At 35.0% G+C, this 17325-nt stretch overlaps 1 protein-coding gene across 3 annotated transcripts in view; it reads left to right on the forward strand.

The window, feature by feature from the left end:
- Window positions 1-4121: 4121 nt before the first annotated feature.
- LOC137395265 (receptor-type tyrosine-protein phosphatase mu-like) overlaps window positions 4122-17325 on the forward strand; it is a 67984-nt gene continuing 54780 nt past the window's right edge. For all 3 annotated transcript variants that reach the window (XM_068082130.1, XM_068082131.1, XM_068082132.1), the window contains exons 1-2: window positions 4122-4224; window positions 16038-16170. In XM_068082130.1, coding sequence (XP_067938231.1) covers window positions 16101-16170 — 70 coding nt within the window. In that variant the 5' untranslated portion in view covers window positions 4122-4224; window positions 16038-16100. The remainder of the gene's footprint in view (window positions 4225-16037; window positions 16171-17325) is intronic.

Here is a 17325-nt window from a genome sequence, read left to right on the forward strand (position 1 = left end):
CCATCGACAGTCGCTATTCCTATAGCCTCATCGACAGTCGCTATTCCTATAGCTTCATCGACATTTGCTATTCTTATAACTCCATCGACATTCGCTATTCCTATGGCTTCATCGACATTCATTATTCTTATAACTTCATCGACATTCGTTATTCCTATAACTTCATCGACATTCGCTATTCCTATAACTTCATCGACAGTCGATATTTTTATACATGTGAACTTTTGGTAGGAACTAGTAAATCTTGGTACATTTAGTTGTACACAAAGCTGTATGTAGAAACAGCCAAAAAGGTTCTCTTATACAAAAGTCTTGCTCAATTCTAGCTCATGGTGGCGTTAGGGAAGGTGTCATGTGATATTTGCACCTTTGTTCATTCTACAGTCTTTTATAGTTACATTAAAGTTCATGCATGTCTATACATTAACGTTATGTGCTCTTTGTTTCAATATTATTTTCTGCAGTCATGACTCAGCGGATGCTGCTGTTCCTTTTCAACTTGACTGCGGCATGCCCTTATAATCTTGGCTTGCAACATCAGCGTTTCAAGTGTTTTTTCATCTAATGTTACAGAGGTCACTGATTTTTTTTATAATATCATCTTTCTTCCCACTTTGCTTTTATTTGTCAAAAGAGAAGAAGGTTTGTCACCTAACAACTAAGACACTTTACCTTACCAGGGTTATAATCTTTTCTAGACAGGGCCGTTTCTCTTTCGGTCTCTTCTTGTATTCCAAGTTAATGTGTGCAGCACTCATCTCTATTCATTGTTATATAGTGTTTACTTTGTGATTAGATCTCTAATCTGTTTGTTGAGATGTTGAGACTGTCAAGAGATAACGGATAATGGGATAGATATTAGGGTGTGGAAGGCAGCAGGCATGTGTGAACTCACTTGTAATCAGCTGTTTAATCTATAGACACTCGACCCCTAGACATCAAGAGTAATATTAGCGGAGAGAACAAGTGGAACTTCAGACCTTTCAGGCCTTCAGAACTTCAGGCTTTCTGTCAGCTTATGTCCCCATAATCCTTGAAACGTACAGCTGTGATGCTTGATGTTTTGTTTGTATTGCTGACACAAGGGTATACATTAGTTTTTTCCATGCACTGACTTTGCAAGTTGTAACAGGTGCTATTTGTGGCTGGTCAAGTAGAAGCTTTATTTTTGTAGGAACTTTGTTAAATCTTTGTAGGCACAAAACAGCTGTGATATGTCAAGAGAAATAATGAAACAGGTGATCATGGTTTTGCGGTGTTTGTAAGGATTTGTCTTATCGTAGTAGTAAATTGTGATCACTCAATTTGGCAATATTCTATCAAATTAACACTTAGCCAAGCATAAAGATAACGATGCTTCATCTGCTTTATAAACATGGTTGGTTACAGATTCTTTCACAATCTACTTACTAAAAAATTTTGATTTTTTAAATAATTTTTATAAAATCCTACACCCAGAGCTGTTTGTCATCATCATTTGGAACATTCTTCATGACGCATTGCCATTTGAATATTTGCATGGTTTAGGAGTCGTCTATACTTCTCCAAATATGGCCGCTGCCCCTTTTATAGTGATTTATTGATGATTTATCTACAAAATCTAATATGTGTTTCTATTGCTATAACAACACGGCCTATTTGAATAAGAAAGCGTTGTGCATCAACTTTTGAAGGGAATAAAAATGCAGTACAATATGCTATATTACGGCTGCCTCCATTCTTTCATTGTTTTGCTTAAATAGAAAGCTAAACAAATACATGTATATAAAATGTTATGATACCATAGTGGTTCTGCATGTAAATATTGTCACCGATTTGTTGTTGATACTGAGATTTGATTTGACCAAATTAATCTCAAATCCTTCAGGTCTTTATTTATGCGTAGATCGGTTCCTCAGTTTATTGCTTTTAGAAGTGAGATAGTGGAATGTAGATATTTTTGACTTTGAGAGAATTTGAAAAGAGCGGAGGAGTTATAAGCCAACTAACTAGATATAGAATGATACTGAAGTCCCACTGTGAACATAACTCGAGGGTCGTCTTATTCAATAGAGCCATTTAAACGTGGAACTCAGCTTAACATACTTTTGTCACCTTCAGATTTCTAGTTGGAAATTACTACTAGTAGCGTGTGTCCTTAGGCCTCACGCCAGAGGCTTTATACTCATTGAGCCCAAGTAGAACAAGTGTGTCATAGATTTTAAATCCTAGGTTAATTTGCTACATAACACATGCATTGCTAATTGTATCAATAATAGCAATTGCATGTATGCATTCCGCGCTTGGCATCTCATGGCTCAACACTGTCAGACCGCTGCTGATGACTGGCACAGGTGAAATACTCGTCACCTATTGAGAAAAGAGGTGCCAGGGAGGACTTAGGCGGTTGCCAAGATGAATAGTTTGTAAGGCAATGATCTTTATATGATTAAAAGAAACTGCCGGACACAATAGGGCTAAAGCCAGAGTGGTTGTCTGTCTACAAAGCAAACTCTCACATGACTGCAGGTAGGCCACATATTGTCTGGTGAGTGCTCAACTCCACATGGGTTTCCACTTGTACCAGTTGGTTATCACGAATTCCTCCAGATGTTAGTCGCCTATGACAAGGCTATAAAACAAACATCGGTTCTTGGGTGTTTAATTGTTGGCGTAGAAAGTGATGACTATCTATCCCAGTCTGTCTATTGGACAAACTTCACCCATAGAAAATATCACTAAATTTGGATTAACTATCAAAAAAGAATAATTTCCTTAATCTCACCTAATAATGCACCCGGTGCTAAAATACTAAGTAGAGATTAGTCCAGAGCTAGTCATATGGTCGGATGGTACTATGAGACAAGACAATCTGTAGCCCTGTTTCATTATGAAATGCTAAATACAGCCTTTGTTTGTTTGAAATAGACCAGGGAAAATTAGGTTGAAGTCCTCTAGAGCCCAGGCTATGCTTCATTGACATCAATAAGGTTTCTTTCCAAGCGCTGAACAGTTTCCGACCATTAACTGGATTGTCTTGATCTCTCCCTAATTTGGGTTCTCATTTTTTGTGTGCATCTTTTTGTTGATGTATAGCCTATTTTGTTTAATAAATATACTTGTACTATATGAGTGCTTTCAATGTCAGCTCAGAATTCATTAACATTCGGTTGCTGCTACTCCTTTTAACATAATTTGCAGTCATGTCACTTCCCCTTGTCCTACAACTGCCATGCTTTGGTTAGTGTCCAATTATGTAAGCATTATATTGTTGTTCTGGCAGCAGGTAAAATGCATTTTCAAATATGTTCCAAATTGGCTAATACCGTTAACGAATTTGAAACTGGATTTGCCGGCACACATAAATAATATATATTTACTGTGTATACTTCATTGGTCTGCTTGAGTGTCACATCACAACTCTGCTACATGATAAATCAAAATTTCCAATAAAACCCAATTGTAATGATTTCCTTTCTTGGTTTGTTAGAAACATACTTTTTTTGAAAAAAATTTTCAAAGTCTGTTTCCATACTAAAATATCTTCATTCAGCTCAAAAATTCAACGAACAAATAACTCAATCAAGTTCACTTTCATATCTCTTCATTCAGTTAAATAAGGTCACTAATATTTGTATAGAGACTGGTTCATGGACGGTCTCTCAATCAGATTGGGAACCCAGTATAGTAGGGTATCTTGGATGTCCATGTTTAGCTTTTAGTCTGAAAGCTTACAATATTTTGTAACATGTTTATCTGCATAAAAACTGACTTGAACTATTTTATATCAAAGCTCTCTTTTACTTTGATGATGGGACTGTCGTGTTGCAAGGCATGCTTTATTTTGTCAGCTGCCGGTATGTCACAGCATCTACATCACAGTTAGGTCTATGCGTACTACCAATCACCTGCTAAAAAGGCAGCCATACACGTTTTTCATAATTATGAGGTCAGCAAAGGTCATGTAAACATTGACATTGTGTCAAAAAGTCATGTGATTATCTAGTAGGCTGTGAATCATCATAGGTAGGGGCGTGTATAGTCCCACATACTGTCATCAGAATGCCCTTAGCTTTAGGGGTAATGTCACTGCTCACTGAAGAGTGAGCTAGTGCTGCACCTGAATGTCTAACACTAGTAATAGTTCCCTTGTACAGCTAATAGTGTAGTCTCTCATTGAGTAGCATATTAGCCATTCCATGGTCAGACCTGCTGTATGGATTATATGGACAGTCTCACATGATGGTATGTAGTATATTACATTTTGGAAACTCATACGATAGTAATTTCCTGTTATTAAAAGTTTGCTAATGTTTATTTGTATTGGAGAATGTGCCGTTCTGTCAAGCGAGCTTATGCAATGGTTCACAGTTTTTATGAGAAATGTCTTACATTGCCATTTTCAACTAAGACTTTCTATATTTGCATGAACATTATATCAGAGTTTTTGGTGTTTTATTTAGGTACAAAGTATGTAGTTGAAGAAACACAAAGTTTAACCCAAATAATAGTTAATCTAATATAGATTTATTTGGATCTGCATAGTTTATATCCATTGTAGGTTTAGTAGCAGCATTACATTATTGAATATTGCACTACTCAAAAAAGTCAATCATAGCGTCGTGTGCTCACCAAAATTCAGGCTTAACTTAATATTCAGTATCCAATATAATCAATGTTTTGACATTCGCATGACTTTCAAAAATTACACGGATGGCTAAATTTTCTTGGAAAACCACACTTTTCAATGGAAGGTGACTCACTGATGGCGATGGTCCTTAAAAACATGCCAATAGCTCATTTCTTAAAAAACCAGTACCTTGTGCAACAGTGTAAGTTTATTCAAAAGCAGACAACTCCGATTGATCGAGTGTTAAAGAGATATTATTGACGAATATGACCTGTAATAACGTGTGCATCTTTGCTAAAATTCACACACCCACTACTAGTACTATCATGTTATACACAGTTATTACTGCTATCATGTTATACACAGTTATTACTACTATCATGTTATATATAGTAATTACTACTATCATGTTATATACAGTTATTACTACTATCATGTTATATATAGTAATTACTACTATCATGTTATATACAGTTATTACTACTATCATGTTATATACAGTTATTACTACCATCATGTTATACACAGTTATTACTATTATTATGTTATACACAGTTATTACTAATATCATGTTATACACAGTTATTACTATTATTATGTTATACACAGTTATTACTAATATCATGTTATACACAGTTATTACTACTATCATGTTATACACAGTTATTACTACTATCATGATATACACAGTTATTACTACTATCATGTTATATACAGTTATTACTACTATCATGTTATACACAGTTATTACTACTATCATGTTATATACAGTTATTACTACTATCATGATATACACAGTTATTACTACTATCATGTTATACACAGTTATTACTACTATCATGTTATATACAGTTATTACTACTATCATGTTATATACAGTTATTACTACTATCATGTTATACACAGTTATTACTACTATCATGTTATACACAGTTATTACTACTATCATGTTATATACAGTTATTACTATCATGCTGACATCCTGTGTGACCATGCTGACATCACCTTGTATGACTATGCTGACAGATGGATATTGCTAATGCCTTGTTCCCGAAACTTTAAAAATGGTTATTTATTAGTACAATAGAGTAGTTGTTCATTGTTCAGTAATACCTCAGCGTGTTATATATTGGCCAAAAATACCTCAGCTTGTTATATATTGGCCAATAATACTTCAGCTGGTTTTGTAACAATACCTCAGCTGTAGTATATATAATAATACCTCAGCTGTTACTATATATATTAATACCTCAGCTTTTTGTATTTCAGCCATTTTGGCTTTGGTTGTTGATATATTGGTCATTAACACCTCGGCTGGTACGTATTACATATAATAATATGTCTGCTGGTTGTATATCGGCCAATAATAACTCAGCTGGTTGTGCATTGACCAATAACTTCACAGCTGATTGTGTATTGGCCAAAAATACCTAAGCTGGTTGTGTATTGAAAAAATAAGGCTTCGGCCTGTTGCATATTGACCAATATTTTCTTCGCTGTTTTTACAATGTATATTGGCCAATAATAACTTTGCTAGTTGCGTACTGGCCAATAATAGCGGTCCTTGTTTCATTGTGGTCGATTTTATCAGTGTTATACATTGGCCTTGGTTGTATATTGAAGAGAAGTACATGCGATGGTTGTGCATTAACCAATCAACTCACCCGATCAAGAATAGTGTTCATTATTTTTTACTATTAATTTAAATTCTCTGATGGCAAGTTTATCATTGTAAGTAACTTCTCTCAAGCAAATAAGTATGATCACAGCTAAGAAACTTGTTTAATGTGACATCCGTGATGTTAAAGCCTTTTGACTTGATAACAACTTAATAACTTAATAATAATGTTTTTTGGCTGATCATAGGTAGGAAGAGCCTTGTATAATTTCATGTTGACATGATAAAGTGGGTTAAGGTTAGCCTCAGAGAAAATAGTGTTACTGCACTGCTGCTCTCCATTCTATAAGTCACAGGTTACCAGCCGGTTAGAGAATTCTGAGAATGAAAACTGGCCACCCGAATGACCAACTGATGGTGTAGCAGATAACAGAGCTAGTCAGCTGTTAGCGGCGAGGTGTGACTTATCACCTCGGGCAGTAGCACAATGTAGGTAGGAGAGATGAAATTAGCACTGGTATTTCTGTATGACCTCGGGGCATCTCCTGTGTAGACACCTGTAATTGTGCGGTAGAGTATGAGGCTACGAGTAGACAGTTTCAATCTATCAGCTTTCTGGATTTTTCAGAGTACTCTGGCAGCATGCACAGTTTTTAGAGCTCAATACACACTCAATACCCAATTTGGACATCTAGTTTGATGTTTTTTGGCATTTTCTTTGGCTTTTGTTACATGACAGGTTAAAACTGGCTCTGCATATGCCGATGCTTGTTTGTTTTAGTTTTTGCTGCTCTGTAATTTAATAAAGCTAAAATATTTATATAATTTTATAATATGGTTTATGATAGACCATAATAGGACTAACGGTTTAGATGTATGAAGGGAGAGTTTTACTATCAGACCTTTGGATTCCTACACATGCTGTAATACCATAACAAGTAGTATCCACAGTTTTCACATGTGTAGAGATTGGGGCAGATTTTAATGCTCTGTTATCTAAAAATTATAGTGTATAACATTTCTGCTTGTTCGTTAGACAGACATATGCTCGGAAGCGTCTTTGTATTCATTTTTAAAAATTGCTAAATTTGTCAAGAAATTTACCTTTAAGCGCAAACCTTGACTATATCTACAGAGCTTCAAGGTAAGACCATTAAAACTACTGCAAATTGGAACACTTAGCTTGAGTATTAGCCATGTGTTTCCTAGGGAGAAGAGAGAACGTGTCTCCCTGCATAGATTGAACACCCGAACCTTTTTAAAGCATTTCGTCACTTACCCACAGTGACACAGTCCATGACCAAAACTGAGTTGGTATTCTAAATGAAATATTTTTCTGAAAACTGTGATATTTGCTAGCTCACAGTTTTTCACAAGGTCGTTCTTGACCGATTGTTTCTATTCTATTTACGCCTGCTTTGAAGTAATCATCGGATATGCGTTTTAGTTAAATCATATACTATTTTAGATTATCACTTAGTTTAATTATTACTTTTAATGCAACAGCCACTTATTGGCAGCTGTCAGTTTCACATTTCAGGTACTGCATTTTTCTATGAAGATTATTTTCTTAACAGGCTCTATTTTACAATTCTGTTGCAACAATCGTGTTAGTTCAATAACGATCAATTGTTGCTGGCGTGATGCCAGCCAGTGCTTATATCGATAGTGCTTTATCGATTGTTCAATGCATCGATTTTTTTATCTATTGACTTTGTGTGATGGAGAGGGGCACAGTGAGTAAAAAACAGGCACCAAAAGGCAGCCTCGAGCAAGAAAGGTTACTATTTGTCGTTCATATATTTTCACTCATGCATCACTCATACACCTTGTGTTTGCAACCTGATCAAATCACAACTTAGTAAAAGTACAGCTGCGTTCACTAAATTTGGCTCTGGTACCCCAGGAAGATGTAGAAAATAAATAGACAGTCCTTTTATCTCGTGAATCAAAACTTTTCATTGTAAGGAATTCACATCTCTGATTATCACAAGCTAAACTTTCACAAGGGTCTATTGTGCTAATGGTCACCCAACTCTTGTTCCTATTATTATACTGTAGGTCAACAGTCCTGTAATTATAGTGGCTACTGTATGTCATGTGATGTGAGCAACAGCTGCTAGTAGTCTAGAGACATAGAATATGCTGCATAAGAGCCGTTTAGAAACTAGCAAGACAGAAAGAATTTTATAAAAAAACTCATTAATTAACTGAACTTAAATGTGATAGGTTGAAATCATGAAGCTTGGGGCAGGGAACAATTCAAAGAAATGTTTTCCAACCAGATCTTATGCCCATGTAAACTCTGTTTCATAATTTTGACTTACTTTTCCATACTTCCATTCTATGTAGAATTATTAGATTTAAATTGCTTTTTTTCGGCATGTTTTCAGTATAATTCTTAAGTGTCAAGTCTACTGAACTGTTAGTTCTTGAGTTATTGCCAAAATACAGAGATAACATGAAAAATAACACCAATATAATATTAGTTTGTTTGCACTTTCATACTTCGGGTTTACCTAAAATTACCTAGTGCTGGTCTTTTTTTGTGGTCTCTTACGCTTTCAGTAAAGTTTTAAGGTGTCAAGTTTATTAGAATATTTATTTTTAAGATATTACCAAAATACTGAGAGCATTTCTAACTGACTATGAAATGAAAAATGGCTGCTGTCAAAACAACAGCTTCTAATGACACACTGACTGAAATTTTTAGTAATGAAGATAAAAATAGAAATCGTTTTCTTCTTCACCTCAAAAGCTTTACACTAGAACTATCAGTTACCTTTAAAAAATCACATGTTGGAAAGAGCGCGAAAAAAACTTACTATATTTGATTTTTGCTGTTTTATTGAGCTCTACAAACACGAAGCTTTCAAATAATACTCAGTTCAAAGGAGTTGTGCTCTCCTAAGTGCTTTCACTCTTGAAAGTTGTTAATACAATCTAGGATCAGAAAACTTATACTTGTTTGGTAAAAGGTTAACAACAAACAAGTATTAATATGTAATGTATTTATAAAGGTTCATTAACAATGCACGGTTAAATTTCTCGCCATTTTATCACGAGTACAGCTAAAAACTAGAAAGTTTTACCAATCAATGATCATTCCAGTTAATACAAAATCAAGCTGGCAATGTCCAGAGTAGACACAAATTGGTGTTGTTAAAGTTTATTTAAGGTAGCATTAAAATGTAAATTCTGTTCTAGTTTGCTGGAGTTAAATTTATATAGTGCAGTGTGAATTTATATAGTGCAGTGTGAATTTATATAGTGCAGTGTGAATTTATATAGTGCAGTGTGAATTTATATAGTGCAGTGTGAATTTTTATAGCTGCATAGAAGAAATTTTAGAAAAAGTTTGCGTGATCTGAAAACTGTCTTTTTATTTGTATTAGTTCGGAGTTGTGTGCACATGTATTAATCACTAATTGTTTTTAGATTTTAAATTAGGCTAATATGCAAGTATATATAACACTTGATGGAAAAGGAAAAGTTTGGTTTTACTTGATGAAATAAATATAAATCATTGATATCATCTTGTTTTGTGTTAGAAGGCTATGAATTCTGTAAATCCTTAGCTAGGATTGTCACTTTATACGTATAGGACTAGCTGTGCTACCAGGCGTTGCCCGGGTAATAAAAAAGTCTTCGGACAGAAAATTGATTTGTATTTAACATATATAACAGCATTTGCCATTCTAAGTTTCAAACTACATATTATGAGAGAAGTGTTTCGTGTAGTTTATATAAATTTAGAGAGAAAATAAAAACAACTATAAAGGTTTTCAAACTTTGTCAAACAACTGTAACTTTCAAACTTTATATCATGAGGAAATGATTGTGTGCAGAACAGGTTCTTTCTTTTGCAGGCATTAGAGAATGTGTAACTTCTGAACATACATGTATTTAACAGATTAATAAAAAAATATGACAGAATATGGTAATATTTTGTAGTTGAAATTTTATTAGAACCAGGTCTGCCAAAATTGTTGAATGAAAAATTAATATTAATAATAAAGATTGGAAACTAACTAAGTAATAATAACAGTGATAGAAAAATGAATAATGTTTAAACTTCAAACAGATACTCAAATTATGTTTAAAAAATGCAAGTTGAAATAAAAATGATAATGCAAAAAACTTTAAAAACTTATACTATTAACTTCAAAAGTTATACGAAATTTATAAATGTAATAAGAGAATGTAAATTTATCTATCTATATATTTCTCAAAGTATGTAAATATAAGAGAGTGAGGAATAACTGATACTAACGATAAATCTTACAGTAAATCTTACAGATAATCTTACATTAATCTTACGGATAAGCTTACATTAATCTTACATATAATCTTACATTATTCTTACAAATGATTGTTGTAAAATGTGAAAATAATTATGAACTACTAATTCGTTAGATTTAGAAGGAAATATGTGTAAGCTAAGACACAAAGCGAGCACTGATAGGAACTTTTTTAAACCCGCATTTAACGAACGAAACATTCGGCTGTTGAGGAAAGGTGATAGCGCTTGTTAATATACTATACCACTATTAAAATAAACAATAAATTACAAAATGAAAAATATTCATACAAACAAAGTTGTTTTAATTTGAACTAAAAGAAATTACGTAAAAAGATTTTTTAGTTTTTTTAACATAACAAAGATTTTGTTTGTATTTAATGATTGTGGAACGCAAGGTTCCTAAATTAGAATCCAAAAAACATAATTTAGCTGGGAAAAAAGTCTTCTGAGCCGCTGGAACAAATTATTAGCGTACTAAATGTACATGTAGATGTAAAATAAATAGCAAGTATGTAAACTACGAAATGTCAATGCAACGTATATATTTTGGTAACGTATATAATCAGTATAAAAATTGTCAAACTCTAAGTTCGAGATACATTATCAGCCCTAAGGAAAAAAACCGAAGAAGCATCGTGTTGCATAAACGTAGGTCCCAAAATATTTCTAAACAGACGCATCGTAACGGGTGGGTGAAGTGCTGAAATAATTAGCATGCACATGGGGTATGAGGTGTATGAGAACATTCTAGCTCAGTGGTAGAGCGCTTGGATAAGAAACTTGTGTATGTGTTCGCGTTATTAGTCGCGAGTTCAAAGCCATCAGAATGCAGAATTTTAATATCAAGATTTTAAGATCTATAGCTGGAATGCAGACGACAAAGACGACGCCGAAATACGGACTTTAAGAAATATATATACTACAGTAGATATGCGATAATAACTATGATAAGGACTATACTAGTAGTTACAGTTTATATTTTAGAAAGGTGAGTTTTACTATCAGACCTCTGGGTTCCTAGACATTTTTTAATATCGTATCAAGCACTGCAAATAGCTTTGGTATCTTGCTTTTACACGTATGGAGTTCGGGGCACCCTTTAATTCCAAAACTGTAAAGCTTTTGTCTTGCGAAAATTACAGTGTAAAACATTTATGCTTGTTTATTAGACTGAGATTTCATATTCTCAAAAGTAACCTTTTTATTGATCTCTTGACAGACATTGAATTCAGGAAGTACTTAAACATTAAGAAAGTATCAACTATCTGTGCACAACTTCAAGGTACATCTGATAACAATTAGCTTGAGTCCTAACCGTGTGTAACTTAGGGAGAAGGGGTGCCTAGTGCCCTGTCCCATGACAGAACACCAAAGAGATAAAAGACGGCACCTATTTAATAGATTTTTCAATTGATATGCTCACAACTTGTTGTACAAAACACAAAATCATATCTAAAAGTACAATACCATGCTGCAGTCGCAAGTCATCATGAGAAAGCAACTCAAAGTTAAAATAAATGAAAATGGTATGTTCTATGAACACCCTGAAAAGCAGTCACCCATAGAGTGATTTGTATGCTTCACTTTATGCAGGAAGAAAAGCTGCAATGCTATCTTGTTCTTCATGTTTAGAAAAAATGGTTTCTTTTTCAAATTGGTTAAATAGGAAATGTAAAGCAGTGGTCTCCCAAGTACACATTAGGTAACAAATACATTTATAGAATGTAAAGAGATGCCAACTCCAGTTCTCTGCCTCAAACAATACATACCAAAATATTTTTAAACGTCTAACATCTACTACAACTGCCAACAAACTCCAGTCTAAAAACTCTACACAAATACATGAATGTCATTAATTTTTCAATGTAGCAGGTGCTGATGAGTATTGCTTGCTCTCTCATCGGTTTGAGATTTATGATGCTTTCGGATGCAAAACCTAAAGAGGTACTGTTATATAACTAGTTTGCTAGCTGACATCGGAAACCTTATGTAGCTTTCTAGCAAAGCTTACAGCTTCAGGATAAATGTTTTATTTTGTTATTAGCTAAATATTCTGCGCTTTAAAAAAGATTTTGATATATGTTGCGTATGTAAGGGTGTTACCTAAGAAATAAGGGCCGATATGTTTCTGCGCAACAAATCAGGAATGTTAAAAGACAAACAGGTACAATTAACAAAATATTTGTCGTGGAGAAAGTGATGAGTAATTTTTTAGTTCGACACGTACCTATGAATTTGAGCTTACCTTCTACACGCTGCTTTCAACGGAATGTTACTGACACAGTAATTACTATATCACAGATCAATCTGAACAAATTCAGAAAAGAGAATAGCATAAACCAACAGCATTTGCTCTAAGTCAATTCGTGGCTTATGCTAGCTAAAAGATCCGAACTACAGACTTTAATCCTTTGGAAGGCAAATTTATTTTCGAGTTTTTCCCTTTGCAGACAAATTAATTTCAAAAAATTATCGATTTTTTTATACTCATCATTTAGTTTGTTGAATATTATAAACAGACAATAAAAAGAGATCAGTAAATAATTCTTTAGGCTGCACCAATATCCAGGAATTCTTTTTTTATTGTAATAGTTGCCATGGTTTTAGTAACGGTAACTCGAGAAGATCGGTTGTCGGAATCATGAGAACTGCACTCTGATTAGAAGTCACTAAGGTCTAAATTTGACTCATTGTTTCAGTTCATTCATAAGGTTGTTCACAATTAAATCTAGAGATTTAAAAAATTTTACAAGAACATTTAAAAACCTCTTTAAGTGTACTGCACTGGCATCAGGCGCTTCCATTATTATGGCATGTCAAAGTCCGTTTTCGAACTCCATAGCATTTTGGGGTTTTTCTCAAAACTTTAACAGCAACATTATCAAAATAAGTCGTAAGTAGTGATTTTTTAAGTCAAATATGTTTTAGGTAAAGTAGTGTATCATACAGAGTGTAGTGAAACCTGTATGATATTTTAACGTATATCAAAAATAATTTTAAAAGAATGCTGTCACTAGCAACAATTAGCGTCGCTCTGCTCGTAAGAATGTGCATAATACAGATGAGTATATATAGACAAGTAAACATCGCCACGCCTGTCAAAGGATTAATACTGCATCACCACAGACACCTTTATCGACTGCCAATAGAATCGCCCACCGACTCCGTTATCGTGTAGTATTATGTACACCAACCAAGGCAAGGTGTGCAAGTGGAATTTGAATGCCTTATGTGGATCCCAATTAAAGTACTCCCCTAGTCAGAAGAAATCAGAAAGCAACCTTAGGCTAATTATTTCTTGGAAACCCAAAATCAAGTTTGTGGTCGAGGCAAATTGATTATGTGCAAAAAGTTTATCATACATACATCTAAGTGATAGACCTTTTTTTCATATGCTTTGTTTGCAATGATAGCTGATTTTTCATCTGGTATGCTCTTTATTGTACTTCATTCAGGGATTTGTAAAAACTGTCTGTATTTCTCGAAAGATGTTTCTGTTTGTTTATGCTTTGCTAGAGATATAAGAAAAAGCTTTGCTGCTTGTAGTCTTGAATGCGTGAAGTATATTTGTGGAAATATTTTGACGAATGAGGTTGCGTGAAAGTGTAAACAGAAGCCATCGGGTTCGACTATGCCCCATTTGAGCAGTTTTAGAAAGGGATTCCAAACTACGGGGTTGTTGTGATGGCTGCGATTAACTGTTCGTTTTTGAGCTTTTAAGAGCTTGCAATCACATTTCCACATATTTTGCATCTACAACACAGCAGAGTAAGATATGGTGAATCTTTTGATACCAAATAACTATAATGTGAATTTTGTTGGTTCAACCTTTTCATACCAAATAACTGTAATGTGAATTTTGTTGCAAGTAAAACTTAAAGCAAGCTTGTAATACAGAACTTAATTATCAAGTGTGACTTCAAGACATAGAGGACTCAAAGCGCAATCAACTAGTCAAGTTTGAAGTCTCATCGATAGTCCCATGAAAAGTAGCATGTGATCCTGCACTGTATTAGCAACTGTTAGCCATAGCCTTAGGTCTAGCAGGAGCACCGGGCACTAACTAAACTTGATTTAGACAGACTGTGTAGCTGAAGTGTGTATTGATTGCTTCACTCCAACCTGAAAACTCTTAGATTACAATCTGACTGGCTCAAATGACGCAGAAGGCAGTCAGAAATGACAAGCCTGGCAATGTTAGACTTTTCTCAAGCAATTTAATCAGTAAGTTTCCATGTTTCCGCGAGTTTGCGTCATCCGCAATATGAAAACGACGAAAAAAACAAGCGAATTTTGTTACCGACAATTCCTTATCGAATGTCTCATGCTTGTAAAAGATGGTAATGACACTTGCGAATGATGTGCACAAAAATGCCGTGTAAGCTGTTCCATTTTAAACATTTTCCAAACTTCAGTCATTCCTAGTTCGCTTTGACGAGACTCAAGTACGCCGCTATGACATAGACATGACTATGTCTATGTCATAGAAGCGCACTTGTACGCTATGTGCGCTGCTATGACTATGACATGCGATGGTAGTACTATGACATGTGCTGCTATGACTATGACATGCACCGCTATGACTCTGACATGCGCTGCTATGACTATGACATGTGCCGCTATTACTATGGCATGCGCCGCTCTTACTATGACATGCGCTGCTATGACTATGACATGCGCTGCTATGACTATGACATGCGCTGCTATGACTATGACATGCGCTGCTATGACTATGACATGCGCCGCTATGACTATGACATGCGCCGCTATGACTATGACATGCGCCGCTATGACTATGACATGCGCCGCTATGACTATGACATGCGCCGCTATGACTATGACATGCGCCGCTATGACTATGACATGCGCTGCTATGACTGACATGCGCTGCTATGACTATGACATGCGCTGCTATGACTATGACATGCGCTGCTACGACTATGACATGCGCTGCTACAACTATGACATGCGCTGCTATGACTATGACATGCGCTGCTATGACTATGACATGCCCTGCTATGACTATGACATGCCCTGCTATGACTATGACATGCGCTGCTATGACTATGACATGCACTGCTATGACTATGACATGCGCTGCTATGACTATGACATGCGCTGCTATGACTATGACATGCGCTGCTATGACTATGACACGCGCTGCTATGACTATGACATGCGCTGCTATGACTATGACATGCGCTCATGTTAATCTTCAATATACGAATGTCCATTGAAACACTTATCATGCGGTAAATCAATGTGTGCACAACTCCAACTCTGCATCATTTGTACAATAGAAACGCAGTGCGCGTGTGCGCGTGCGTGTATGTGTGTGTGTGTGTGTGTGCGCCGCATCTAATGAGTGTGTTCAAAGCTGTAGATTGCCATTTGTGGTCTGCTAAAGAATGTGGAAAAAACCATGAAGAGCGGTTTTTACCTGCTAGTTTAAACCGGGTTTAAACCGAGTCAATCCTGATCACGTTTATTGTTTCTGTTGATTCAAGGTATGAAGTTGAGGGCCACAAGAAGAAAAGTGATTTCTAGTAGAGAATCTCAAGACTGATCTGATGTCTGGTACAATGTCAGAAGAATCAGATCTCCGCTTGGCCAATGGAGTTCTGTACGAAAATACAACTTGTAAGTCGCGGAGAGGAGACAAATCCTTAGGTCTAGCAGAAGCGTATCAAATTGCATGCTGAAGAATCTGACCTAAGTTTAAATTGTAAAGCATCTAGTCATTCTAGTGCAATCAAGTTTTACGTGACAGAGAGGGATGTACCTTAAATTCTTAGTCAAAGAATTAAGGGTCCTAATGAAATGCAATTATGTAAAACCCACCTGGAAAAAATCTGGCACTGGTTTGGGTTTACAAGAAATAAGAATTTTAACAACTTCATGTTTTAATAGTTTGTTCATAATTGGTTTTATGTCAAAACTAGCTACAGTAGACACTCCTACAATGTAAATAATCCATTCCCAGAACATTTATGTTATAGGGAATTTATGTTATAAGAACAGTAAAATACATGTAAATTGTCTAATAATTTCCATGATCTTTTCAAACTTACCCTTTAGGCACGCAAAAAGGAAAAACTAGACATAACTTTTTAATTTGTTGGCTGTACTGTAACTGCAGTGTTATTGGTTTGCATCAACAGCTTTTTTATTTTTTTCTGATTAATTTCACTGGTTTTATAGACCATGATTGCGATAATTTTATAATAAGTTGATGGGGAGCACACATCCATAACTTATCAAACTAATCCATGCCCATTTACGATTATTTGTTTATTTTTTCTAGACAGCAAAGTATATTCTACAAAGTAAAACTAATAACAAATATTTTATACGCCTACAATAAAGCAAAACAAATGTAAAATTTTACTGTAAAAAGAGCGGTATCTAGGTACCTGTTTGTTGTTGATCTGTATCCAGGGGTCATGGTTAGAATAAAAAATAACTTTTGATGATTGAATAACGTGTGACATTCAGATTAGTAGATTGATGCTGTAACACCTGCACCAATCAATCACCTTTAAGAATTTATGAACAATTGCGCACCCACCTATTCTTTGTTTTTTTTCACACATCTGGCAATCTACCACAAGGAACTAGAATGTCATAGAAGTTGTATATATAATAGATATACCGCTAGACGTACGTCGTTTTTTCTTACAAGTGCGGCGAGTTAGGTTATCACTCAAATCAAACTTTGAGAACTTGCTCCGACTTGACACTTTACATTAGATAAAAATTTTTACGTAGTACGAAGCAAAAATGTTACATAATTTT

The sequence above is a fragment of the Watersipora subatra genome, chromosome 4 (genome assembly GCF_963576615.1).
Source record: "Watersipora subatra chromosome 4, tzWatSuba1.1, whole genome shotgun sequence".
Taxonomy (NCBI): domain Eukaryota; kingdom Metazoa; phylum Bryozoa; class Gymnolaemata; order Cheilostomatida; family Watersiporidae; genus Watersipora; species Watersipora subatra.